This window comes from Lonchura striata, chromosome 12, assembly GCF_046129695.1.
Source record: "Lonchura striata isolate bLonStr1 chromosome 12, bLonStr1.mat, whole genome shotgun sequence".
Classification (NCBI taxonomy): Eukaryota; Metazoa; Chordata; class Aves; order Passeriformes; family Estrildidae; genus Lonchura; species Lonchura striata.
In genome coordinates this window covers 24,101,856-24,129,275 of record NC_134614.1, presented here as the reverse complement: position 1 = coordinate 24,129,275, position 27,420 = coordinate 24,101,856, and the positions used below count along the sequence as shown (strand labels likewise).

Here is a 27,420-nt window from a genome sequence, read left to right as displayed (position 1 = left end):
GATACTTTGTGGATTTGCTTTTTTTTTGCTCTGTCTGAGGAGCTGAGCCAGGTGGAACTAAAACATGAGACAGATTTAAGAAGATTAAGACATTGATCTATCAAGAAAATAACGCTAGATACTGCTTAGCCAGCCTAGTTAGAACAGATCACATGTTTACATTTTAAACAAGCAAAGTTAAAAACAAATTCTGTGTCATTGCCTGGTACACACATACGGGCTTAATCTTTGTCCACTTTCTTATGTGTACACACAGCTCTAGAGAGAAAAGTGAACAAGCTAATTCTGAAGCCTGGAAGTAATGTTCACCTTTATATGGCTAGCATGTTAAACATCACAATACTAGAGAAATATTGCATTGAAATTAAATGTGAGAGTCTTATAAATACATTTATTTCACAATGTATAGGGAAACAATCGACATACAGAAATGTTTTGTTTCTTTAGATCACCCTGGTCTGACCAGTTCAACCCAAATAGAAAAATTCCAGGAGAAGGCACAGATGGAATTGCAGGACTATGTACAAAAAACCTATCCAGAAGATACTTATAGGTATTTATTGTCTAAAGTACCCAAAATAATGTTGTGGGCTGTAGATAACAGAAGTACAAAATAATGTCATTGATGTTTTTGACATCTGGGGTTTGGGGTTTTTTCTGTTGATGAGAAAGAACTAAAACCTAATTCATAAAAGCAAACAGGTTTGTTTAAAGATACGTAGAAACAAGAATAGCTGTTTGGCTTCCTCCATTTAAATTAAATTTTTTAATCTTTTCTTGGTTTTTGAGAGGGTTTTTTTTGAGACTTTCATAGTCATGTTCAGAACTTACTTTTTTTTAAGTTTGGGGGATAACTGCTTCAACTGACTAATTCACACTGCTAAAAGGTGATTATCATCTTGAAATGTTTTTCAAGTTGCATATGCAGAAAAATGTTAAAACTGCCAGTTATAGCCCTTGGAAAAACAACAAGTACATGTAATGAGGAATAATAACCATTTCTCAAACTTCTGTTTATAAGAAATTCCCACATCCTACTTATTTTCTTCTTTGGGTTTTGTGGTTTTTTGGGTTTTTTTTGGGTCTTTTGTTTTTTTTTTAATTTCCAAGGACTTCTCTGAAATTATCTAGCTTGTTTTTTTCACTTCCAACTATTCTGTTTGTTATATGCTAGAAATAATTACCGTATTTTCTAACAATCCATCAAAACTCAAAATTTATCAACACAGTGATTCCTTGCACTATTAGGGAACTCACCTCTGTCTCCAGGATATACTAGAACATGTTCTTTTTTACTGTGAAAGGCATCCTAATGTAAAGAAGAAATCACATACACTTAAGTACAGTCTGGGGATGAAGTAACTAAAAAGAAGAAAAAAACCTGTCTGAAAAAGAGAGCTTCTCCCATCTCTGTTTTCTGCACTGATCTTACAGAATTAACACTGTAGTGGAATGAAAATAGGATTCTCTGCCTCAGAAATATCCTCAAATCCCATATTCTTCCATGTACAATTGAGGCCTTCTCGTTTGATTAGTGAGAGCTGAATATCTACCATAAAACTAAATATAAAATTTGTTCCATATACTTACTTCTCATATTAGTGTCTCAGGGAAGAAAATCAGAGTTACATTCCTCAAGCAGTGTCTTGTATTTTAATTACTAGTGTCTCTATCTTCATGCTCACCCATAGACAAGTTTAGAGAACAAATCTATTATTTCTGAGCAACTGAGTGCTGGTAGCAACTGAGATAGGGGACAAATGTTACAATTTTCATAAAAACAACAGCATAGTTTGAATCTTTTTGCCCTGAAGCTTACAAGATATGGTGTATTAGCATAATTTAGATGTAGACCTTAGATATTTTCTCCATAAATATTCAAGCATTTTCCAGAGCACCTGTGGTCAGTGCTACCTGAGGTTTGCCATTACATGGTTCTGGTTCAGAAAATTTATTTGGTTTAACATTTGTGATACACGTCTGCTATACGAATGGCAGCAAAACACTTTCATCACTGTCCTAAATTTCATATGCATGGGAAGTCTAGCATTTCAATACAGTCACTTCATTGTATTGGGTATCTGTTAAGATCATGGTAAATAAAACACCTGGGCAATTTGGGAATATTTATGCTTAACAGTACATTCCCCCAATTTCCTTCTCTCATTAGAAGCGGATTATCTTTTTTTTCTGTATATATACGTCCATGCCCCTTCCTGCTATCTCATTTGGCATGACGGTGCTAGGCAACTGAGAACTATGCTGTTTATGGCTGAAATTTTAATTAAGCATTGTGCTTTTAAAATGTTGCAAATGTTCACACTAATCAACATGAATATTATTAGACTCAGCATTGTTCATCCAGAGCTGGGAATTTCAAGAGCAGGCCAAGAAAATTCGTGTTTGTACATACACGTTCTGTCTACAAAGGGCATTAACATGTCCCTTTCATTGGAAAACTATAAAGCTACTTGACTTTCATTTTGCTTGCAGGGTAGAACAGCAACCATTCTTTTTGTGGTGTAGCCAGATTAGCTTTAATTGCCTCTTTATGCCTATTCATGAATTATGGTAATAATAAAGCCAGATCCATCTCTTTAGCCATAGAGTATCTTAAACTGGTCTTAAATGTATTTATAATCCACTGAACTTCTTTTTCAGGCTAGCCCGGATCCTAGTTCGCCTGCCAGCACTTAGATTGATGAGCTCTAGCATCACCGAGGAACTGTTTTTCACAGGTCTCATTGGAAATGTTCCCATTGACAGCATAATCCCCTACATTCTCAAAATGGAAACAGCAGAATATAATGGTCAAATAACCGGCACATCTGTATAGAGGGAACAATGTAATTTGAGGGATTGAAGTAATTTTCACAAAAAACATATAATTATGAAGTTAAAAGAGTAGTGTTTTGGTATGTGCAGATAACTCCAACTTGTTATCAGTTTCCTGACAGATTTCTTCTTGTCTTTTTCTGATGTTGACAAAATTTGAAGCAGCTATTAAAAGACCTGCTATAGGACCTTTCCTGCCACAAGGAATATTTTTGATGCCTTTCATTTAAAAGGCCATAGATTACTGAACATACTTTTCACATGCTTTGTATTTAGAAACTATCAGTGGTTAAAAAGAGTTTTATAATATCAGAGTAGTAATAAAAATTACTTTAAAAGTAAAAAGAACAGTATGTATATATTTAAAAGTATCCTTGCAATGAATGTCTAGCAAATGCCAGGGTATAATACTAGCACTTTGTAATCACTTCTTGTCAGAGCAACAGCATCCTCAACATCCTGCTTATGAGTATGGAAAATGAAAAAAATGCATATGTCCTTAGTCAAGATGCTAGTGATTTTTGTAAAAATGTAGAATGCTAAAGGGGACAATCATTTAATCTACAAAAAGCCACTTGCTGTTACGTTATGCATGAAATATTAATGTGGATACTTAAATCAGATATCCATATTATATGAAACTATATCTGTTAAATTCGTGCAGTTGTAATACATGGTACAGTGCAGTCACAGTGACTCTTATGGCTACAGGAATTCCCCACACTAGGGAAATAAAGTGTTTGTCACAATAATGATTAAATATGCAGGTTCCTTAAAGTGTTTATTCAGACAAACACAATCATGACAAATGTTACTCTAAGAAGCAGCCTTTTGACTTTGGGGAAATCAGTCATTAACTGGAAGAGCAGTAATTTTCAAATAGAGCTATGTGATGGTCTTTGAGTATGCTCTTTGTATGGTCCAAATTTACTCCTCTCTGTACTTTGCACACCCTCATAATGTAGCCATAGGGTGCAATTTAAGACCTGAAATGTGTATGAACCTCTGGTAGCCAGCAAGAGTTTATTACAAAGCTCCCTCCCTTCCTCCCTCCCGGAGCACTCCCAGTTTTGCAGTGTTCTCAACTTTCCTGTCACTCAGTTTAAAACCAAAATATAGCTGAGATTTACTCTCACTCATGTACAATTGCAGTTGATGACTGATGCACCATGGAGGTATAAAATGAACTACTTTTTAATTGTCTCAAGTGATCAGCCATCAGCATGCTTGCTAGTAGTACTGGCCATTAGCTGCTAGCACAGGTTTCATTTTAGTATAATTTATTATTATGGCTGTTCAGTATTTTACAATCAATGATTTTTTAAAAAGTCATACCAATTAATACCTTCATCTGATCCTGGCATATTAGATGCATTAATTATTTTAATTATTTGTGTATTAGAGGCATTCTTACTTCGGTAGATTTATGTGACAAAACTTATCTAATGGTAAGTTCAGCACTTTGGTTTTTCTTCTGTTATTGATATTTATTTAGAAACATCAACTAGGTTGGTGTTTGTGACTTTTCAGAGTCTGAATTGTAGCCAAAAGAACTTAATCAGCTTTAGAGGAGGCTTCAAAGTAACAAAAAGAATTTGTATCCTTCATGCTTGTTAGGAGACTGACATTTGTAGCACTTAACGTGACACAAAAGACTATTTAATTTTAGCTTCTGGATGCATTCAAGTCTTCTACAGTTACTATTTTTAGCATATTCAATCTTCTTTTCTCAGAAGGGTATTACAGAGTACAGTGTCCATGCAGAGATTTGTCATGCTGCAGCTGTATCTCTCTCAGCTTTTGCTATAGCAAATGAAATTGTCATATTGTTCATGCAATGGAAAGTCTGCTCTCCACATGTGAAGTCAGCTGGACTTCAGCTTTTAGTATCAACCATTTGATTGCAGTGTAACTGCTGTGGGATTGTGTCAGCACTTCTGCCGCACAGTCCTTATATTAAGGGTATACAACTTAAAAATTAATGGTGATTAATTAGAAACAGTAGCTACCTTGGAAAGAGTAGTGGCTGGTTTTGTTAAAATTTAAATTTTTACTGCGTTATGTCATTTTTCTACAAGAAGAATGCATTGAACTATTTTGGTTTTTTTTTAATTGCCAAAAGGATTGCAGAACTTAATTTGCATTCAGAATTTAATAAAAATCATTTAAGCAGTTAAGAAAGCAATTTAATGGTAAATTAAATAATCCTTAGCACAAAAACTGTCCATTGAAATATTTGGTTTTAAATCCCAATACGCACCAGCTAGCTTTTTCTTGACTTTTCTTTTTTCATTTCAATTTCTAATTTTTCAAGTACAAGTGCCCCATTTTCTGTGTGAAAATTTGTTTGTAATTTTTATTACTTGTGATCATAACAATTCAGGAAAGGAAGACATAGTTTTTTGGGAACAAAGCAATCATATGAAGTAAAATGTAGACTGTGTGCCTTGCATTACATATGTAAATCAAAACAATAAATATGCAGCTCTGTTTACAAATAAACTACACTCCCCACAAATGCAAGGCTACATAATGATATCCTTGCTCAAACCCTGGTAGTTCCTTACTCTGCAAATAGTTATTAAATAGCTTATTAGTAATAAAATATTAATTTTTGCAAACTAATAACCATGCAATCCATAGTTGTGCATGCATTTAATAGATGAAATGAAGCCATTCCATCCTTAAGATTTGGATATTGCCACCTAACAGCTATAAAGTCCCTCTCTGTGTAGCATCATTAGCATGATTTGCTGGCTTGCAGAGGTGAGAACCAAGCTACTTAGTTCTAATGCCATTAACAAAAAGTACTCTTGCTAACTATACACTATTTTGATTCCAAGACTAACATTTTGGATTGTAGAAATTTGAACATATGTGCATGCCTGGGCTGTTTCCTCTCCAGGAAAAGGACTTTGTGCTTCCCCTCTCTGAACTTCACATGGTTCCTGTTGCCCCATTTCTCCCCTGTAACAATCCCTCTCAGTGGCAGCAGGACCCTGTGATGCACACAGTGCAGCTGCACAATCAGGCAAGCTTTGCACCACCGTCTCTGCAGAAAATAGTGCAACACTGACATAGTTCTTGGAATATCTGAGGTTTGTTCCATCCCTTCTGCAGTGACTGGAAGATGGTAACAGGCTAATCTTAGCTTTACTGGTAAATTAGTTTCAGGTTTTTCTCTCCTTTGAAAGTGCAAACTTTTCCTTATGAATATGGGACAGAAGAGTTTTTTAATATTGTAACAATTATTGAAGAACTATTTCTTGAGTATTAAATATAGAAATATCTTGTTTTCATGAAGGTGAAATTTAAATGCCAAACTTGTTTTCACAAGAACTTGGAGTCAAACTCTCACAGTCACAAAGTGAATCTAGGAAAAGTTCATCTCACTGAAGCTCTACTTAGTGCCAAAATTTATTCTGTTCAGAACTTTTGCGGTTCTATTTCTGCTGCTCTTGAAATTAAAATATTTTAACTTGGCAGAAATACAATAATAAATTATCTGATTAGATTTATCTGAACCTGAGCAAATGTGTATACTAGTCACAATTCATTCAGACAAATGTTAGAATTCTGTGCTGACTGAGACTGGGGCATGATAATGAGGCAATGTAGGGAATGATAATGAGGCAGTAATGTCCACTGTGCTTCATTTGTTTTCCAACTCTTTTGCAAAGGAACTGGATTTGAATTTTGTAGATAAAAAGCATTTGGGACTAGCTTTGTCATAATGATTTTAATTGCATTTGTGACAAATGTAGGAAGGTATACTCTTTTCTTCCTTTTATTTACTTACATTGGACTGTAGAGCCAAAACTAATACCATATGCAAAAGTAATCTTTCTCTGCATATTTGCATTGCTTATAAATTGGCTGAAATGCTTCTGGTGTCTGTGGAGTTACTCTGGCATGAAACTGGTAGAAGAGGAAAAAAATATTTCGAAGGAGAGATCCTTCTAAGAAGTCGTACAAGGCTTTCTTTTAGTTGCCTTATAATGTTAGATCATTAAAAAGACTTAGTTTTCAGAGCACACTGCAGCAAGAAACTATTGTTGCTCTCCACTGATCAGCTGGCGTTGTTTGCCAAGTCTCCTTTCACTATCTTCTGAAGCCCATGGCCCCCCCAGACAGCCACAATGCCTCTCGTGAGGAGCTCTGGTTCCAGGTCAGTGTGCAGAATCCAGCAGCTCTGAATCACCATTACAGTTCGCTTTGTAAAGGGCACGTTCTGAGGCTGCCATAGAGAAACCAAGTAAGACCTGAAGCTCCCAGGTGAAATCAGTTTCCTGACTTTGTTTCTCCTTTGGTAGAGACTGTAAAACACTTGTGTGGTTTTTTTATTGTTTCACATAGTACACAGGACTCACAGATTCCTGAATTATTTCATTCAGGATACTGCAGGTGTAAGTAGATTTTCCTGCGCATTAAAGTTCAGATAGTAGTTAGGATTCTTTCCTGATTACCTGCTGTTTAATTAGTAAAAGACAATTTTTTTTTAAATTGCACTAAATTGCATGACTAACAAAGGGTTTCAGGAATACAGTTTAACCAGGAAGACAGAACTGGAAATGAATGGGCTGAGGGTACTGCTCAAGCAGTGACAAAGCAGCTTCCTGCACTAACAGCACCAGTCCAAGCCCTGTTTGAACCAGAAGTGAACAGTAGAACTGGCAGGTCAGTCAGACACACAGGTGTATCAGCACATATCTACTGGATGAGAACAAAAATGTTGATATTTGAGTTCCCTCTCTTCCTCCTCAGTTACTCTTAATAGTGCAAAACCAGGATATGTTGGGGTTTTTTTTTCACCTACTCTTGTCCATAAAAGCAAAAGAATAAATGCCAGAAAACACAGGCAGATTCCCACCTGTTCCCAGGGTTTGCCATAAAGCAACAGAAGAGCTTTTGCAGTAGTTGGCTTTGGTGATAAGCATGGGCCAGCTGACAACAGCACACAACAGTGTGCAGTCTTAACACTTCCAAACATCCAGGAGGAATCAGCCAAATGAGGGCATGGTCACCCTAGAGAGGAAAGTGAGGGGCAGAGGAAGGACAAATTACCAACATCTACTGGATCTTGAATTACAGGAAATTAGTTTAGAAACAGCTTTATATGAAAAATTACTAAGAGGGGATGGCAAAGGAGAGAGAATGAAAGCGTTTACTTTTTGTACCTTTTAATTCTAAACTTGCTGAGTCATTTTAACAGCAAATACTTCTGAATTAAGCTCAGGCTTATTGTTTGATGCCATTAGCCCTTCTTGTTAGATAATGCTACAACCCTACTTCAGCTGCAATCGTGTTATCAACATATGGGAAATTATTTGTGAAAAAAAAAAAAACTTAGAACATTATTTATATTGGGGTTACAAGTTAAAATTCTTTGTAAAGTTCAGATGCTCTAAATTTAAGCATCTAAAGTTTAGCTGTTTTTATTGTGAAGTCATGCTAAGTTCATCACAGGTAATACTGTTGTAATGTTCCATTAATGCCCACAATCTGTTCAATCCTCTGAGTTACAAGAATGCTTTGAAAATGCATTTATTATTGTTAAATTCCTGCCTTTCTTTTTAAGGAGTTTGATAGAGTTGTACCTGTCTATTTTGTGCCTCCTACCATTGTGCATTTCTGCATGTTCAGTTCTAGAACTCACTTGAGCAGCTGATGATTATGTACATAGATGTATGTATGTGTGTATGAATGTATATGTTTATATCTCTCTGTCTAAATATATTCTGTACAGTGTATAGAAAATGTGTAGTGTATGTATATATGTACAGATATGGAGCCATTCATCTATTCTATGTGCTAAAGTTTTTTATTCATTTGCTAATCCAGAGCTTCCTAATTTGGTGAATCCTCACAAATTTCAGAGCTTTGCACCTTTTTTTCTAAAACAGTCTGAATTCACTATTTGCTGTTCAGAATTGACAAATATATTCCATGAATTTTCTGGCTTTTACATTATTCTCTTTACCTTTCCTCATTTGACTTATAGAGGTCTGTCAGTCAATAGTTACTTGAGCATATAATGCCTTTTAAAAATAATGAATAAATAACTATAGTCATAGAAAATGCTTCCCTGCACATTATGCTCATTATGCTCATTCTTTTCCAGCTTTCTGAGATACTTTTTTAAAGTTGTATTTTTTGTGAAGCTTGGCAAGATACTGATTTTTCGGTTTTAAGTCTTCATCTGTGGCTAACTGAAAGTAAACCAAGTTGCCATTTATCACTGAACTGCAGCACACATAACAGGAGGTAATGGATGCTGTTTAATAAATCAATAATCATATTGTCATAGTGATCTCAGTACGCCAACCTGTGAGTTAGAGACTGTATGCTCGGGTCAGTGAAACAGCAGCTCTGGTACAATGGTAATTAAATAATAGGGACATTGCAGGTAGTTTATTTCTTAGCAAGCCTCAAGACATCCTCAGTATTTTCACAGTGCATTTCAATTGCATATTCACTTTCCGAAGTTTTTATTTTCCAGCCTAAACTGAACACAGCTAGTTTCTTAATTTATTTGTCAGACTAATGTCCCTTTCTACTTTCTGTCCTCTCCTGGGTCTGCAATCTGTGGAGCTCCTGCACTGCCTGTGACAGTCCCACTGTCCATGTGGGACCTGGGCACACAGTTGGGAAATGAGATATGGCGTAAGACAATTTCTTATTCATAATGAAGACTCAAACATTTACATTGTCAAAGTATAAACAAGTCTTGTTCTTCTTCCCTTTTGATGAAGTTAAAAATTAAGCCTTCCATAAAGTAAATCTGTTAACTGTGGGTTTTTAAAAAAGCATTTCACAGACCATGCAGGACAGTAATTCAGCAAGTCCTGTTTCTGTCATTAAAAAAGTAAAATAGAATTTTCTGGGCATTTATTTCCACCTTTTGTGCTTACTGTGGCAAAGACTTGTGTATGTTTAACCAGATAATAAGACACTAAGCAAAATAACATGAACTTTGTGCATGCTTAAAGTGAACCACAAGTCTGAGGGAAGTTTGGAAAGTTTGCTATGGAAAATATTGACAATGTTCTCTTTCTTGGTGTATTGGTTAGTGAGCATTTGTAAGCTTTTATTTCAAATATGGGAATAAACCTGTAGCATTTCAAAACCCTATTTCTCCGATTTTCAGCAGGAAAAATATGTAAATTAACGTCAGGCGCTTCTGTGGCAGATGTTCCTTCATTGGTGTCTGGACAATTGGTGGTGTTTGAATACTTGCTTTCCTCTTTAAACGTGAATAGAAACCTGAAAGTCTATTAAAGTCGCTGTACTGTAGGAACAGTTTTAAAGTTTAGGAAGCCAATTGGGGCATTAATGCAAGATTGAATCCGTTTAAAAACTCAACTCTGAATTCAGGGGAAAAAAAAGAAAAAGGCAAAGTTCAGTGAAACCAAATGTGTTATATCCACATTTGAATTGTTTGTATTCTGAAGGACAAAATGTGCTCAAATGTAGTGGCAATAAAGGCTCTGCAATAATACAACACAGGTCCATTTTACGGTATTGTCATGATTGTGGGTTAAAGTAGAACTGAATAAATTTAAAACAAAAAGCACAGTCTTTAAGAAGAAAACATTTTACTTACAGACTGTATATGTTAAATTTTCCATATATGGAATCAAGATCGAATGTTGGAATATTTTTAATAATTAATCTGTACTCTGCAATACACTGGAAGCCAGTGTTCATAGTTTCCTGACTCAAAACTGCACACTGTTGTATCTGTATTGGCATACTAGGGAGTGCTGAGCTCCTAAAAACCAGCAAATTTTTATAAAAGGAAACATCTGCTTTCAGTTCCTTGGGATATTTTCTGGAAGTCTCTATTCCTTATAATTTAGAAAACTATTGTTTATTTTAAAAAACTGCAAAAGTTTTTAATTTCTCACAGCTTCTTTTGTGAAATCAATATTGTTGTGTGTGATAGCATTTAAAAATAATAGCATGGGGTTTTTTTAAAGTAAATTTTATATCCAAACAATGTCTTCAGTCATAAAGAGTAATTTTCATTGTTGTGTTTGTATATAGAGTATTGCAGTGCATGATTTAGTTTATGCATTTTGTTAAATGCTGTTGTGACATTATATTGTTGCGGTTAATACTAGTAGCTAAATGAGGTTTCTACCATTAAAGTGAATTACAAATATAACTGCATTCCTGAGTTTTATTTTGAAGTTCATTTAAGTTCCTCTTGAACAGGAGCTGTCTAAGCCAAATACATATTTTACTATCTTTTAGGGAGAAATAGCATTTTGCTTTCACCATATTGAGTATTTCACAAGAGATTTAAGGATCTGGTATAGAAAAGAAATCCCATTAACTTACTTGACTCCAAGGAGCTTCTCTAGGAGGAGAGAGGGCTTTTTTCCTAAGGTTTTAATTCATCATGAACAGATAAGGTTTGAGTAGCCCCAGCGCTGTCGCTGCTGTGCGCCGGGCCCCTCACGGCCCTCAGCGCCCCTCGCGCCGCCAGGCCCGGGCATCGCGCGCGCCCTCCGCGGGCGCTGCCGGGACGGCATCGGCGGGGCGGCGCAGCGTCCGCCAGGAGGCGCGCGGGAGCGCTGCCTCCCCTTCCGGCCGCCGCCGCGATGCCGATGAAGGGTCGGTTCCCGGTGCGCCGGACCCTGCAGTACCTCAGCCAGGGCGACGTCGTGTTCAAGAGCTCGGTGAAGGTGATGACCGTGAACTACAACACGGCGGGAGAGCTGAGCGAAGGCGCAAGGTGAGCGTGGGACGCGGCGGGAGCGCGGGCTGCCCCTGCAAAGACACCAGGGCTTGCGCGGCCCTCCCGCCGCAGAGACAACGGGCCAGCCCTTGTGTACTTGTCTCTTTCCAGAAAGTTCGTGTTTTTCAACATCCCCCAGATCCAGTACAAGAACCCCTGGGTGCAGATCATGCTGTTCAGAAACATGACTCCCTCGCCCTTCCTCCGGTTCTACCTGGGTAGGTCGCGCCAGCCGCGGGGGCCGCAGAGTGGCGGCTGGGTCGCACCGGCGGCGTCGTTACCGCCGCCTTTGTGTCGTTCTCACTCGGCCCTGCCTCGGCTGCTGCGGGGAATGGAGCTGCTTGATTGAAACAGCGCTTTAGTCGTTGGCAGCTCCCCTAGACTCACCCTCATGGAGATTTTGCTTTTCACTTAAAACATTGCAATACACATGAACTGCAGAAGGGAAGTAGATCCTTCATTCTTGTGCGTTTAAAGCCTCTCTTAACGGCATGCAGGAGGAGGTGGTATCATTTGATACACTAATATGAATTTTTCTTGACAGACAGTGGAGAACAAGTTTTGGTTGATGTGGAAGATAAAACCAACAAAGAGATAACAGAGCACGTTAAAAAAATCCTGGGAAAAAACAAGTAAGTAGTATGCAGTAAGCTAATATATAATCTAGCATACATATTACAAACTTTTGTGGAATGCAGAAGGAAATACCACTTTCCTGGATAAAACTGACATGAGCGAGGTAACGTCCACAAGGTAGGAACTGTAATCCATCTTTCTTGATAACCTGGGTCCAGGGAAGGGAGAGGAAGTGTTGCCAGTCATACTTCTGATAGTAACAAACAGATCTCTTTTCTAGGGAAATGCTTGAAAGAGAAGAAAGAGAAAGGAAAAAATTATCACATCCAGCAACCTTCGGGCCCAAGAAGTATCATCTGCGAGAATGCATGTGTGAGATTGAAGGCCAAGTTCCCTGCCCTGCTTTTGTACCACTGCCCAAAGAGATGAGGGGAAAATACAAAGCTGCTATGAAAAATGAGGCATGAGCCTGACATTTCAAGATCTCAAGTTATGCAGCTGTTTTTCCTCAGGGCTGGACAATGAAGGTGCCTCAGTGAGAGTCAAGAGCCAGCAGTTCCTGGGAACAGGAACAAGCAAGTTCATTCAATACAAACAACTCTGCCTCATAAGCCTTCTTAAGTCTACAGCTAGAATAATTTAAGTGAAAAATAAATAAAAGTTAAAACTGGCACAAAAAAAGCTGTGGTTCTACAAAGTATTGCAAGCCAATGTTGGAAAACAAAATTAATATAGTCTTATTTCTTATTCATGCCTGCAGGTAGCCAATTATGGCTATACCAAGATCACGTTTTCTTTGGGATAGAGAGGCTATCTTAGAAGTAATGCAGAATTCCATAGTTTGTAGAAAGTAGTGCAAAAGTCTATATTGTACCAACTGAAGACAGCCAAATGATAATATTAACTCCAGTCTCAATTGAATTTTCCTAATATATGTAGTTAATAATCAGAAACAGTTCAGAGTCTCATTTCCAGCAAGATACAGCTTTTGCAGTTGATACTGCAGCTCTGAGAAGCACAAATCAGAAGCATCAGCTGGAAAGGAGAATGGACAAATTGGTATATCAGAGGTAAGTTTACAATTCTCAAAACACCCCTTCTAAATCATCACAGTTTGCCTTGCCAAACAATTACGCCATCCCTGTAATATGTATAAACGTGATAGAGTGTACTCTACTGTACAGACCTTTATGTCAAGCTTACATATGCAAGTCACTGTATAACTGTATTGCAGCATTTCTGAATTCACAGTTGAATATAAAATTTCACACAGATGCAAGCATCCAGTACAAACTGTCAAGGACAAACATAACACAAAATAAACATGTTGTTTTATTTCATCTCTTTTTACAAAGTTTTCATACAGAGTAGTGCATGCAGTTGTAACAAAAGTCAATGCTAATTAGTTATTGAGCTTTATGCTTAAGACATCTTCATTCCCTTGTGCCTTGCAAGCCTCACAGCAGTCCCTATACCAGCAAAGGTCTTCACATCAGAGACAATTTTAGTATTAGCTGTCTAGGCTATCAGAGTTAACACTCACAAAGATCATGAGGTATCCTAGTCTGTTACCTGTTTGTAAAAATATTGTATTACGTATACAATAAGAATATTATAGTTATTAGTGTGTTAGCCAGAAAATATAAACAAGGCAGGATAGTTGCAACAAGGAAAAAAACACTTTTTAATGTGAAAGCCAAAGCCACTGAAACATTTTCATGTTGATACCTAAAAAAGCATTAGGTTAGAGTGCAGGAAGCAATCCTCCTGAACAGCAACCAAGCCTGTCCTAAATAACTGCCTTATACTATCTCTTAAATAATTCCAGGTATTCTATTTAGCTATCAAGTTTTTGCTGCCTTCATTAATCTGGTGCCAAGCACCTATATTCTGTCAAGACCTTTCAGAATCCTGTGTTCTTTCTTCTTGGTACAAAGTAACACTTGGGGACTCAATCAGCTCCAATAAAACATCACTATATGCACTTCAGGGTCTTAAGCCAACCTCTTTTGCACACCTTTCAAACCCCAATTCAGGCTACACCAGACAGACCATCAGGTAATCCTTGAGTGGCTGGTCTGAGTTACTTCAACCCCTTGCTAGTGGTATTAAGTGAGGATATAGGTGGTTTGGTCTTTTTGAACAACAGTTCCACAAATCCCTAACTCCACTTACTCACAGCTAGTAACCAGAGTTCCTGCTCTTTAGGTAACAGAGTTAGTTGTCTCTAAAATCTTAAGCAGTATCAGAGACAGTATGCCAATATCAGAGACAATTAAAAGGCATGTCCCATTCACAGAACCTCACACTACTGACTAAGCCCACTATTGTTAGTGCTATACAGTGTGATCTGCCTAATTTTCCTCTATTTCAGTTTTAAATAAACCCTTTAAGATTAACTCACCACCACCACTCCTGCAAATGGTGATTCCTGCTGATGTTTCTGTTGCCTCTCAAAGATAAAAATCAAAGTGGTTACATACCATCTTTCTCAAAAACACAGCATTGCCCAGCTGTAGGCCCTCCTGCATCACAGGTACTGGCAGTCACCTGGTCATCCCCCAGACCACAGGATCACAAGAGGTCTTCAATCTGAAGTTCCTTATTTAAAACAGGTATGCCTGATTCTCATAAAAACTGAGGGGAATCTAACATGAGAGAATTGTCATTTGGCACTATTGCAGCCAGACTTTGTCCTCCAGCTTTCACAAAATTCCAGTGGCATCTCAGCTTTCCATTATAAAACAAAATTTTTTGTTGCTTGAGTGATACAAAATATTCCAGTCTCACAAATACAACAAACATGATCATTCTATCACAGGGAGGATTTAAAGGAATGCGTAGATTCCATAATGCAATTACAATTGGAGGTTCACCCTTTATATTACAATAGAAGTGGTGCTGGCCGGATGCTCCTTTCCCTGGAAATGAGCAAATGCTTGCTCCCTCATGAGCAGGCCTGAAGTCAGTATGATGCTATGACAACATTGTTGGTGCTCAGAGCAAATGGGAAACCAGAAGTGATGAAAAGAAACATCCAAATTTTACTTGGGAATCTTTATACAGACTCTAAAAAGTTATAAGATACGTTAGAAAGTTTTTCTCAGTCTTAAGATCCCTTTTTATTAGCACTGCATAAACTTGATCTGCAAGCCTGTACATTCAGCATCCCGGAGAATCACAGCAGCTCTTTAACAGCACATTGCCAGAACAGTGTTAGCAGTTCAACTACCCTGGGTCAGGAGAGGATGAAAAAGTTTTAGAAAAGTTTTCATCTCTCTTTAGTCAAAACTTGAAAGGCCACACCTGAAAGGCCAACATTGCAGCAGAAATCAGGAAAGAGGGCAAACCATCGTAGTTCCCTGTTAGCACTTACTTAACCCCTGGACCAAAATAAGCATTCAGTAACACCAGTTAGCATTAAAAAGTGCTGTAAAAAGTTATTTTAAAATTTCTTACTCAAGTTTTTGAGACCAGCAGCATTCCTCAGTAATTCTTTCTTCAAGACTGTGTAGTAGTGGCAATGTCTAAATGAAAGTGCTTTAAAGTCAGGATTCTCCCAGTTCCCTCTTGTGATGTGTATTCCTGTCTGTAAGTATCTACTTTACATTCCCATATTTAACAGCAGACAGAGTTATTACACAGCCCTATTGCTGCTTCAGCAGTTAGATTTCTCCTTCTGCTTTGCTAATGTGTGTTTCAGTTCCTTTAAGTTCTCTGTCAATACCTCCACCTCATCCAGTCGTCCACTATGTTTGGCATCAAATATATAAGCTTTAATATTATCTATCTGTTGGAGAAGCAGCTCTTCCTCTATAACCTCCTCTCCAGAGATCTCACTGCCATCCTCCACTTCAAAGGGATTGCTAGAGGATCCCTCTTCAAATGGATTCCCTGAATTCCAACTGCCCCCAGGCTTTTCAAATGGATTTTCATCCTCTTCAAAGGGGTTTGAAGTACTGCCAGGTGCTCCATTACTTTGTTCATCCTCCTCCTCACTTTCAAATGGATTATATTCTTTTTTATCACTTTGCTGAGCTGTTTTAGAGAAGGAAACCACTGGAGAGGTGTCTTCGGCAAATGGATTAGCAGGATCTTCTACTTGAGGGGTATCTGCTTCATCCTCAAAGGGGTTTAGACAGGCTGGTTGATCGATGTCTTTGTCACACTGTGGGACATTCTGGGATTTGAGTGTGAAGGTTGAGTGCTCTTTTGCTGGCAGCTGCTCAACAGCAGGAGTGTCCCCTTTGATCCAAGTAACATCCAAATGCTGTTTGACTTCTCTGAAGTCTAAGGAGCGTGTCCTCGAATGCTGAGACATGAATTTATGGTGCTCTCTTTCCCACTCTTTTTCACGAAGGACCTGAAGTTCCTCCCTCTGTATCTCCTCCTCTTCTGCCTGTTTTTTAGAAAGCTCAATAGCTTTCAGAGTTTGTTGTTGATCATATTCATCCTGAAGCTGCATCAAGTTCTCTTGCAATGTATGGACCTCATCTATCCTATTAGCTGCCTTTGCTTGCTTAATAAAGGATGTGATATTGTCAATCTGCTGAAGAAGTGGGTCTGCTCTCTCGCTCTCTCTTGAAATGCTAGATGTGGGTAACCAGCCTTCAGATTTCTTGACTGTTCCTTTTTTTATATGAGTTTCATCACCATTAACTGCAGATGCAGATATGGAGATAAGCTCCTTCTGCTTTTCCTCTTGTTTTCCCTGTGTTTCAAGAGTGACCTAAACCAAAAAACATGTAGTAAGAAAACACCACAAGCTTGAAAAATTTAATTTTAAGTATTCATAGGTACAAGTTAGCTAATCTTAAGACATTGTTGGCTGATGCTTAAAGGGATCAGCTGCCATTTTGGTTACTTTGCAGAAGATTCTTACTTTCATATCATTCCTTACATGCTTCCCTTGAGTTTCTTATGATACTGATGAAAAACCCATGACATCTGCCTCTACAAACTTAAGGGAAAGTAGGAGCAACAATTCTCTCCATAGAAAAAAAAATGCCCAATGCAGCTGTGCAAAGAGTGGTCTACATTGATCTGGACATTAATCGTATCGCACAGAACATCAGTGTTTAAGGTCACTGATATACTGGCTTTTGGAGTGGGATTATTCTTATTTCTCAACTTATACCTCAAGATGAAGTTTATCTTAGTTTATAATTAAAGATATCCTCCCTCCTAAAGGAAAAAAAGCCTCTCTCCCTGCAAAGGCATCCTTTTTCTAGTATGTCCTTTCCCACCAACAAAAGAAGTTTCCAAATTCTACTTATGTGAGTGGATTCCTGAACACAATTTTGAAGTCAGTGTAAACTAACACGCTCACTTCAGGGCTTGCTCTGCACACACTGCAGCAGAAACAGCCTGTGCAGCAGCAACTCCCTGCTGCTTTCTAGAAGTGTTCAGCTTTGTGCCCACCTACTTCTGTTCTGGACAGAACAAAGCAGCAGCTAGGCAAATCCTTGGAAAAGGGGATGGGATGATATGGATGAAAAAATAAACTGAAATCCAATGTTGAAGGCAACTACTCATATCCCAGCTCCCAGGCTTATATCTATGAGAAAGCCTGATACAAGATGTAATAGATCCCAACCTGTCTTACCATATGCAGTCTTCTCTTCTTCAGTTCTTCATACTGATCCTTAGTTGGCAGGGACATTAGGCCAAGCAGTTTTTCCTGGCAAAAATGAAATATTTACTATATTGCTTGCAGGTATTCAGCCCATTTTTCAAGTCCTTGAGATGAAAGATACTACCAGCAGAAAGTCCACAAACACATCAAAGATGCTTCTACACTGCAGTCCCTGCTGCAGGTCTCCACACACCTCTGCTGCCACAGCTGCACTGCTGGGTGGGCTCACACCTCAGCAAGAGGAAGAGCCACGGCTCACACACTCTTGGGTTCCCCAGGCCCAATAGCTGCTCTGAGTGAAAGATAAGTGTTCCAGACAGCTTATTTAAAGCTATCATAAGTCATTTGGGGAACTACAGAAAATGTATAGAACTAAGGCCCTTGTCAAAATAGATTCAATGCACAGGGATGCCTGGCAAAGAAGAGAACACTATCTAAAATGTAAATAGAGCATATGCTCTATTTACCTGAACAAAAAGTGTAGCTGAATATCTTATCATTCGCTGAAGTTGTAGTATTTTAGGATGAGGTTGAGGATCTTCGTGCAAGCCCAGACTCAAAATCTTCTTACTGAATCAAAGAAAACATACAGCCTCATCAGTTCAAAAACAAAACCAGGAAAAATTCCACAAAAGTGGAGAGACAATATTGGATTAAAAACTTCTGATGTTCGTTTATATAAACAATTTTGAATATTACAATTTGTAACACTTTCCAAGCCCAGCCTTAGAAAAACAAAGAAACCCCAAACAAACAATTCCTTTCCCCTAAATGGTGCTGTTACTTGCTTTCTCTATACTTACATATTCCTACTGCAAAGGAATGCATGAATTGTAAGGCTGGAGAAGAAAGTAGAAATTGGTAACGTACAGGAACAGCATCTACCTTTTCAAATGTTCTTTACAACTGAGCAGACAAATTGATCATCCATATAATCAGTTAAGTCATAACAGAGATACATACATGATGGGGGGAAAAAGGAGAGACAATCTTTTACCTTAACGCATCTATAAATTCATACATTTTTTGAATCTCCACTCTTAAGTCATTAGCATGATCAAGGTTGTAGGCTGACTCCCCAGCACTAAAGAATAAACAGAACTTTACTGTAAGTCATGCATTCAGTTAACAACATGTACAACACTACTAGGTATCCCAAGATGACCAAGATTCTACAGTGATAACTGCTAACACTAAAGGGCTGAATGATTTTATTTCAAGCTCATGTTTAAAAAAACCTTTTTTTGTGACAAAAGTGAAAAATTATACTGATTTTGTGAACATGAACACTTCATAGAAGATAACTGTATATGTGATTAAATACAATTTTTAATCATATATATATATATAATTATTACTTATATTACTTATATATTATTATTCTAGGATAAACTGTATTCAAACATAAAAATGCCACTCTACAAGTAATATCTAAAATATACATATGCTTAGCAAATGTATCTATTTTGTGGGGATTTCTTTTGAGACAACTTGGTGGGAAAAAATCTCTGAGTAACTATTAAAGCACAATAGTTACCTCCAGTAGCATTTGTCAGAAAGGAAAATACTATGCTGGACAGGGTGTAGTATTTAAAATGCTACTAAATGACTGTCCACATGGGGACACAATCATTACAGGCACTTTACTAGAGTCTCCACTTTATTGATAAAACAAATTAGGACTTAGTGGGGAAAACTCTTCATAAGTTTTTAGCTTCCCTGTCCTTTTGTATCACAAATATAAATTATAATAATCACTTTCTAAAAAGCAACTTCACTATCCATAGGATTCCAATTTCCAGGATACACTACTAGTCAGAAGTCTTTCATTTCACCCATAACAAGCCTGTTGTTTTCTGACATTTACTTCCATTATCCAGGACAACTGTATTTTTACTTTTCTCTAGCTGCCAAGCCACATAACCCAATCTTTCTTGACTTCATGACAAAAAGCAGTAACACATTAGCAAATTTTTCACCTTCTGTACTTCTTCCTATTGCAAGGAATGTTTTTACAAAGCACTTTCATTACTAATTTTTCTACTACCATTAGATCTAAAGGACAGGTAACTTTAACTTTTCAGAAGGAAATGCTTCCTAGTCAAAGACCAGTGCGTGTATTTCTCTCACTATACGAGCCAAAAGTATAACCTGGCAACCTTTTGCAGATAGAGTTGGAGAGTCTTAAGTTAACCCTGTGAGAGAATACTAATGGAAGAAATGATGCACAAAACTGAAATACAAGACTGTTGCTTATCCACTGCAGCACAGGGTACCCAGCTACACTCAGAACAACTGCCAGGTGAGGATGCTTTACACAGAACAGAATAGTTCTAATAATCTGCTGCTGCTGGCACTCCTTGGAAGCCAGAGCATCCCAGCTGAGGACAGCAACAGCTTACTGCAGCTGTTTTGAAGAGGCTCATTTACACAAGAATTGTAGCCTTGTACTTCCTTTTTTTGCAAAGGTGATGTGTCGAAGTATGACAGTAGTGCCTCACCGGGAAGTGGCTTTGAAAATTTAACAAAATAAACAACCTCTCTGTATGTTACCATTAATAATTAATTCAGTATTACTTTGTTTGAAGAGCATCCAGAAGACAACAGATAATGAAGCACTGATTTTTCTTTAAATTTACACACACTTGCAGTCTTAGTACACCACTTCCTTACTACTTCTCACACTTAGAGGAAAAATACATGTATTCATAACATAGTCAGCAATGGACTTACTTTAGTGATTCTGCCATCCTTATGTATTCTGGTGCCTTCTGGTCAACCTTCTCCATGCAGAGTCGGAGTTTCTTGTTATAATATTAAAACAAAATGTATAAAAAAGGAATTTACATTAAAACACTAATGCAAGAACACATTGACATGAATCTTTTAATGCTGCTTGTGCAGATTTGAAGTTAACCATGATAAAAGGCACTTTAACTGTTCAGGATGACAAGACTCTCCATTTATTTCCAGAACACGTGTGGCATTGTTAGAAACAGAGAAAGACTGGCTGTACGCCTGTAATGTGGACTTCAAATCTTGAAGCTGTTTGAATGGCTGACTTGGACAACTTCTAGCCTTAGATCTCTTCACCAACAAGAGCACCAACAAAAACTCCCATTAATACTAACCAGGGAAGTTTGTAGACTCTACTGAAAAGGTATCTGGTGATCATCAGCACATGCTGCGAAGCATTTGAACGGAATGTTGATAGAGATGGTTCAAAAAATGCACTTGCCATGAGTGTAAGGACTGATGGCAACAGTGGTGACATTGAGTGCTGTAGTTCCAGTGCAGCCCACCAATCAAATGCACAGCATATCACTCACTGGTTTAAACAAGTTCACAATTTTAAGAGAGAGGCATGTCTGAACTATTAGCTCCAGATGATGAGAATGAAGATGTATTTTAAAACTATGCATGAAGTTAATGTGGGCTATAAATATTATATTGCAAGTGATTCCAGCATTTCAGATACGTCTTTGCAACATGGCATAAACACCCAACAGTCTCTGCTAACACAAGTCAGTATTAAGTCATAGAGTTTAGACATGATGTAACAAGACGAAAGTCAAGTAGTGACCACTGCAGACATATACGCTGTAGCATAGAGCTTAACTTACCTCATAGAGTTTTACAATCTCTGGTGTATATTCTTTCTCATCAATCTGTTGCTCTTTTTTCAACAGGGTATCTTTGCAGTGCTGACAACAACGGATTCGTTCATCATCCTTCTCATCCAGAACAGAGCTCATGCTGCTTATGCTGCTAATGCTGCCACGGCGAGAGCCGTGGACGCTGCTTGGTGAGGAGTTTGGGCTTGTATGAGAACCCAAGGCCTCTTTGCTGGCACTAGTGAGTTTGCCTAAAGGTTATACACAGGCAATTTTACAGTAACTGGAGAAGCCAACAGATTTTACCAACACAAACAAACTGCCCTTTAACAGGAACTTTATAATTAAGGTAGTACTAAAAAACCAGGTTGAAAGAGTCTGCTGAAAGACATGTAAGGATTGCATAACAACTATGACTGCAAGTCAGAATTTGGGTCTTCACTGCAAATCTTGCTGTATTAAAACTAGGTAGAGAGCACACTACTGAGCATCACCTACATTGCTTATGCCTAGAAGTGTTCTCATGTTTGAGCCTGCACAGTCACAAACCAATGTGTAGAACAGGTATGATAATGGCATCCAGGCATTGCGCTTGCACACTCTAAAAGGCACAGTTAAAGTCATTTATCTCCACAGAACATACAGTTACCTATCTTGTGCACCACATGAGAAAAATAAAAGTTTAGAAGTGGTTCTTAAAGACCTAAACATGAATTTCCCTAAGTTGTTGTCCCAAGGTCTAGCATTTGGACACCACAAACAAAACTGGAAATATCCACAATATTTTAAATGTCAAGAACCTTGGCAGTTCCTAAAGTTAATAGCTCCATAGTTATAGTACTTAGTAGAATAAGCAATACCTATATTTACCAGGAGTTATTACTTTTTTACTACTTACTACTTATTTATTTACTATGACAACTATTACTTCTAGTAAATTTTTCAGTGTTATGCAACACTTCCAAATCTGAAGAAGGAACAGAGAAAAAGAATGGAGAAATAATTCCTTGTATTCTGCTTCACAGACAAGTGTCTGCATGAAACTGAATCAAAGTTTTCTGCAGAGACAGACTATTACCAGCGTATTTTTTTGTAATGGCAAAAGCCAGGACGCACCCAAAGTGAGCTAAGAAAATGAAGAATTAACTCAAAAGTACTTACTTGCCAAAGGAAGACTGACAAATTCCATGCACTTCTTGCACATAATAGACCCACAAAGGCGGCAGTGGTGACGTCGGTTTCGGATACTGAACTTACTGCCACAGTCTGGGCAAAATGGAACATCCTGATCACTGACCCAAGGCACAACAGACTTCTCAATAGCTGTGAGCAGGAATACATACCACATAAGTGTTCAATTGATTCCTCACCTGGTTAAACTATAGAGGCAAATAGTCTCAGGTAAGCTCACACTAACCTCTTATTTTAGCTGACTCAGTGTTTGCTCTGTCAAATGATGTAAGCTGGTTAAAGATAAATAATATATTCAAGAAAATTATACTTTTGTAAGGAAAAAACCCAGCACAACTCAGCCCAACAAGAAAAAGAAACCCAGTGTTTTTAAGAGAGAGGAATTTCAGCTGGTTTTATGCAACTTTCATTTTTTTTCCTAATTCTGTGTTCATACCAGTGCTAAACAATGACTTGTCAAATTTGTACAAATCAGCACATTTTGGACATAATCCTTACTGCAGCCAACATTACTGCATCTGAACTAAAATGCAAGTGTACCACTGGCAGATTTTGAAGAATGAGGAGCTGGAAGAATCATAACAAAAATATTGGGGAGCAATTTAGTAAAGTAAAACAATGAGAAAATAAAACAGGAGAACAGATGGCTCTTGAAGCATGTGGAAGTAGAATCTTCAGCTTGAAAGCACAGATCCAGAAATTATACCCACGGCACAAAATCAAATCGTGCACAGTTCTCAAGGTAATGTGTGAAAAATGTCATAGTTTAGTATCTTTTATAAAGTGTATTCCTAGATAAGTGGGTACACTTCATAATGAAATATATTTTTTTTAGTCTAGGAAACATATAGAAGGTTGGAATATTAAGAAGCACCAAACTTACCTTTTCCAACCTGATTATTAACTTATTGACTTCAACTACATAGTGATCAATCCTGGCTGCTCGGTGTTTCTTGAATTCAGAAAGATGGCTTCTCATAGCACCTGCAGGGATAACAGAAAGTTGTCCTGGTCACCCAAGTACTCTGTATGGATTTAAATGCCACTTGAAAGACAGCTGTCTCTTCACCATTTACTTCTCATGTTCAAATTCGACTTTAAAGACACATTGGAATCCTACATTTTCACAGTATTGCTGTAAATAAAACATGCTGGTTAAAGACTAATATTCGGGCTGGCAATTAAACAGTGGTTTACTTCTACTACAGAAAACAAGCAACACTATGTTAAAGAGAAAATCTGCAACATTTTTTTTTCTCCATCTTCATTTGTCAGTTACATTTGGAAAGCTGTTACCTACTAGTAGTGTCCTCAAAACCAACTCCCTTTAGCTTCCTGGCTACATATTGAGCAAAGGGAAGAGGCATGCCCAAGGATTACTGGAGGTCTATGCAGCAGTAATTTTGTTTCAAGATTTCTGATCATCTTTACCCTTTAGGGGCCTGAATCAAATCCTTCATGACAGTTTAGATTTGCAGAAAACTGATCACTGAGTATTGAAAAGAACTATACAGCATCTCTAAGACATGCAGAATTCATAGTTGATAATGTTGGTTTAAGATTACTTCTTTTCCAAGTAAGGTGGACGAGGTATTAAAAACCAAAGTTATAGACAAAAAACTAAAGACCTCAAAACCAACCAAATCTTTCTTCCAGCTGGTAGAACTCAAAATCAAATGTTGCTTTTTGATGCAACATATGTAAATGTAAAAATCTCACTTCTTCATGCTAATGAAGTAACCAAAAATCTCCGAAGATGCATTCACAGTAGTGGAAGAGTCCCTCTGGGTAACTGATTTAAGCCACTGCTTTGGAGACACAATCCCTTTCACTGATCCATCAAATCACATGCCAGATCCCTATGGTTCATCTTCTCAATGCTCATCAGAGAGCAGTCTCACTTCTATAATGTTCATAAACCTTCTCCCTAAATTTATTCTTAGCTAATATTTACACTATGATTGCTGCTCAAATAGTTACAAAGTCAAAAGTAAAGAAATATACAGAACTCAGACCCTGCAGACCCAAAGGACTTAGTCCCTAGTCTGTCAGCACCATAGTGCAAACTATCCCAGGATCCACAAAAGATTCCTTCTCCAAAAATAACCATAGTATTTCAGTCATAGTACAGGCAATTGCCAATAGCAGTATTTGTAATTACAGGCTCATCCTTTACAGCTTATCCTTGAAACTCTACAAATGTAGATTTATATTCAGAGCAGTGGAGTTTGTTTATTGTTTGTTTTTTTAATCTGTTTTTTTTTTAAGTAAACCCCATTTTAATAAGAGGTGATTGCCACCTCAAATCCAAGGAAAAAGCTGACAGTTTAAATTGTTAGATAATGTTTTTGTCAAACATGCAAACTAACAACTACTTTAAGTGTAGCCCAAAAGCTAGAGATTTTATATACTTATAACTTTTAATGAGTGGATTATCTTTTTTGTAAAGTGACAAGATGAAGCTAGTTGCACAGAGGTAAACACAGATTAAGCAGATCTCAGCAGGACAGCAACAATAACATGATTAACAGCTCCCTGAAGGGTAGTTCGGGTAACGACTCTATACATGTCTTTTCTTCTCCCCATTAACTGTGTTTTCCCCACACTCCACCCAAGGGATCGGCTGCTCAAAGAAAGTGTGCAAACCATAACCCCCTGCTAGCGAACACAGACACAATTCCAAGCCACTTAGGCAATACTGTAGCACTTTCCCAATTCAGATCAAAACTTATTCCCACTGTGTATTGCTTTCCAGTTCTCCTACCTACTTCCTGGGGCTCCCACATGTATGGATCTACTCCACCATAGCTGAATGACTCATATCGTTCCTGAGATCCAGAATCAGTTCTGTCATCATCTTGTTTCAGCAATTTCTTCTTTGCTCTTTTGGCCTTCTGGACTAGATCTGAAAAAAATAAACCCAAGTTATCTGACATATCAGGTAGTCACCAAATATTTGTCATGTGAAGCCAGTATATTCATCTTCTTTTAGCAGAAACCTTTCTTCTGGATAAATTTATCCTCAAAACATTCTTAGAACAAAAATGCAGTTCAGAGCAACACAGATGACACAAAATGCTCTCTGCTGTCTGTCATAAAGCAGCATGAGGTCCTAAGGACAAGACAGTAGATTAAAACATTCCATTGTCAGACTTCACTGTAAAACAGCAACATGTCTTAAACTATGGGACCTATCTCACTGCACAAAGCATCATATAGTTTTATCTTAATTCTCAAAATTCCCTATTATTTTCTTCAGATTCAAGGACGTCCAACACATTCCTTGTTTTATTGCACAAGCTACCAATTTCAGTGTGCTTGTACACATAAAGACTTTTTCAAGTACTAAACAGCCCAGTGTTAGGGTTTCACCACGAAAATTGGTTAGTACTTCAAAAGTCTATCTCAAGAGAAAAACAAATCAAGACTGCGAGGCCAGTACTTCTAGCATACTAAAACCAGAGTTTGCAGGAAACATAGAGAATTATCGCCAGATTTTAAACATTTTAAACATTCTTCTCTCAATATAAAATGACATTGTATACATAAGGGGGGTAAAAAAAGGGAAATATCTTAGTGAAACAAAATTCAAAGAGATTTTCCAAATACTAATGAAGGGTGGAACTCCCTAACAGATATGGAACACTCCCAGCACTTCCTGCTAGTTCCACCACCCACATGCTTTTCCATGTTTTTCCAATAACAACCTTTCTTAACTTCACACTTTAACTGCAACCACAGCTTTATCTACTGTCAAAACAAGAGATTAATGAACTGGAACCTGGTAAGTACCAGAGATTCCCCATATTCTCCACAGTCTTCAAGTAAATCTTGGGTATTCACTGGGTTAGTATAATTTTGAGTTTTCAAGTAAAAACAAACAAAAAAGCCTAAAAGATCAACAGTAAAACTCGTGCATAAAAGCAGACATTTGTAGAGCAATGTTCTTTAGCGCCTACTTTAGAATAATTTATGGGAAGTATCGGGAGAAGGTTAGTACTATGCTTGGCCCAAGGAGATTTACGGAAGAATGGAACTGCATACCTCGCCTGTAAGTCCCTCCAATTGATATTTTATTATTGTCAGACATTTGGGAGCACTCGAAGTACGAGCAGGGATTTCCCACGGCCAAGCCGAACGCATTTACCGCGGCCGCCCTTACTTCGGAGTTGCGCCCTGACGTCCCGGTCTTCGCCCGGGTGCTGCTCCTCGTAGTGCGCCTGGAGCTGCCGGAACGCCTGGAGATCCTTCAGGCACAGCGGGCACAGGAAGCCCTCGCGCACTTCGGTCGGGTCCCCGAAGGCCGCCGGGCAGCCCGACGCCATCGCGGCCTCGCCTGCTGCCCTCACCGACTGCAGGGATGCGGGGGCCGCATCGTCCTTAGGCACTCCCTGAAACGAACCAGGCCAGGGCCGTGTGACCCGCGGCGCAGGATGCGGCGGGAAGGGCCCGGGCTGGGCGCGAGCCCCTCCAGGGGCTTCCCGCCGGGCCCCCGCCCGGTTCCTCCAGGGGCTTCCCGCCCGGTTCCTCCCCGCCCGGTCCCTCCGCGGCCCGGCCCCGCCCCGCCCGGGGCAGGAGAGAGGCTGCGCAGGGAGATGAGCGGGGCTTGAGGCGATCCGCCCGCCTGGGGAGAGGCCGCTGAGGGCTGCCCCGGCTGCCTCAGGGTCCGTGGCCCAGCGGCAGCCCAGGGACGGCCCGGGAAAAGCCTGGGGCAGGGCTCGCCTCACCTCAGCGCCCGGGCGGCCGGTGACTATCTCCAAAACAGGGCGGCCGCGGCCCGGCCCGGCTGCCGGGAGCGGCAGAGCGCGGCGGAGGGCGGGGCGAGG

General features: G+C 38.7%; 3 protein-coding genes and 1 long non-coding RNA gene across 8 annotated transcripts in view; 2 read left to right on the top strand and 2 right to left on the bottom strand.

The window, feature by feature from the left end:
* The window catches only part of NR2C2 (nuclear receptor subfamily 2 group C member 2), a 39,140-nt gene extending 28,138 nt beyond the window's left edge, over positions 1-11,002 (top strand). For 4 of the 5 annotated variants that reach the window (XM_021542539.3, XM_021542538.3, XM_021542540.2 and 1 more), the window contains 2 exons: positions 448-553; positions 2,662-11,002. In XM_021542539.3, the coding sequence (XP_021398214.2) occupies positions 448-553; positions 2,662-2,836 (281 nt within the window). In that variant the 3' untranslated portion in view covers positions 2,837-11,002. The remainder of the gene's footprint in view (positions 1-447; positions 554-2,661) is intronic. The other variant, XM_077786199.1, reaches the window with a different exon arrangement.
* LOC110477108 (uncharacterized) overlaps positions 1-11,381 on the bottom strand; it is a 34,641-nt gene extending 23,260 nt beyond the window's left edge. The window contains exon 1 of the long non-coding RNA XR_004148808.2: positions 11,179-11,381. This is a non-coding gene — a long non-coding RNA (uncharacterized LOC110477108). The remainder of the gene's footprint in view (positions 1-11,178) is intronic.
* Positions 11,382-11,400: 19 nt separating this feature from the next.
* MRPS25 (mitochondrial ribosomal protein S25) lies at positions 11,401-12,837 on the top strand. The gene is made up of 4 exons (XM_021542542.3): positions 11,401-11,575; positions 11,690-11,796; positions 12,123-12,210; positions 12,435-12,837. Exons 1-4 carry the CDS (start codon positions 11,442-11,444, stop codon positions 12,619-12,621), a joined length of 516 nt encoding a protein of 171 aa, XP_021398217.2. The 5' UTR covers positions 11,401-11,441; the 3' UTR covers positions 12,622-12,837.
* Positions 12,838-13,466: 629 nt separating this feature from the next.
* On the bottom strand, positions 13,467-27,420 carry RBSN (rabenosyn, RAB effector). Its single transcript, XM_021542533.3, has 12 exons — positions 27,322-27,420; positions 26,757-26,985; positions 25,359-25,499; positions 23,478-23,578; positions 22,821-22,866; positions 22,565-22,726; positions 21,413-21,654; positions 20,523-20,593; positions 18,787-18,873; positions 18,257-18,359; positions 17,760-17,834; positions 13,467-16,883 (listed from the first exon to the last, which is right to left on the bottom strand). Exons 2-12 carry the CDS (start codon positions 26,917-26,919, stop codon positions 15,813-15,815), a joined length of 2,262 nt encoding a protein of 753 aa, XP_021398208.2. The 5' UTR covers positions 26,920-26,985; positions 27,322-27,420; the 3' UTR covers positions 13,467-15,812.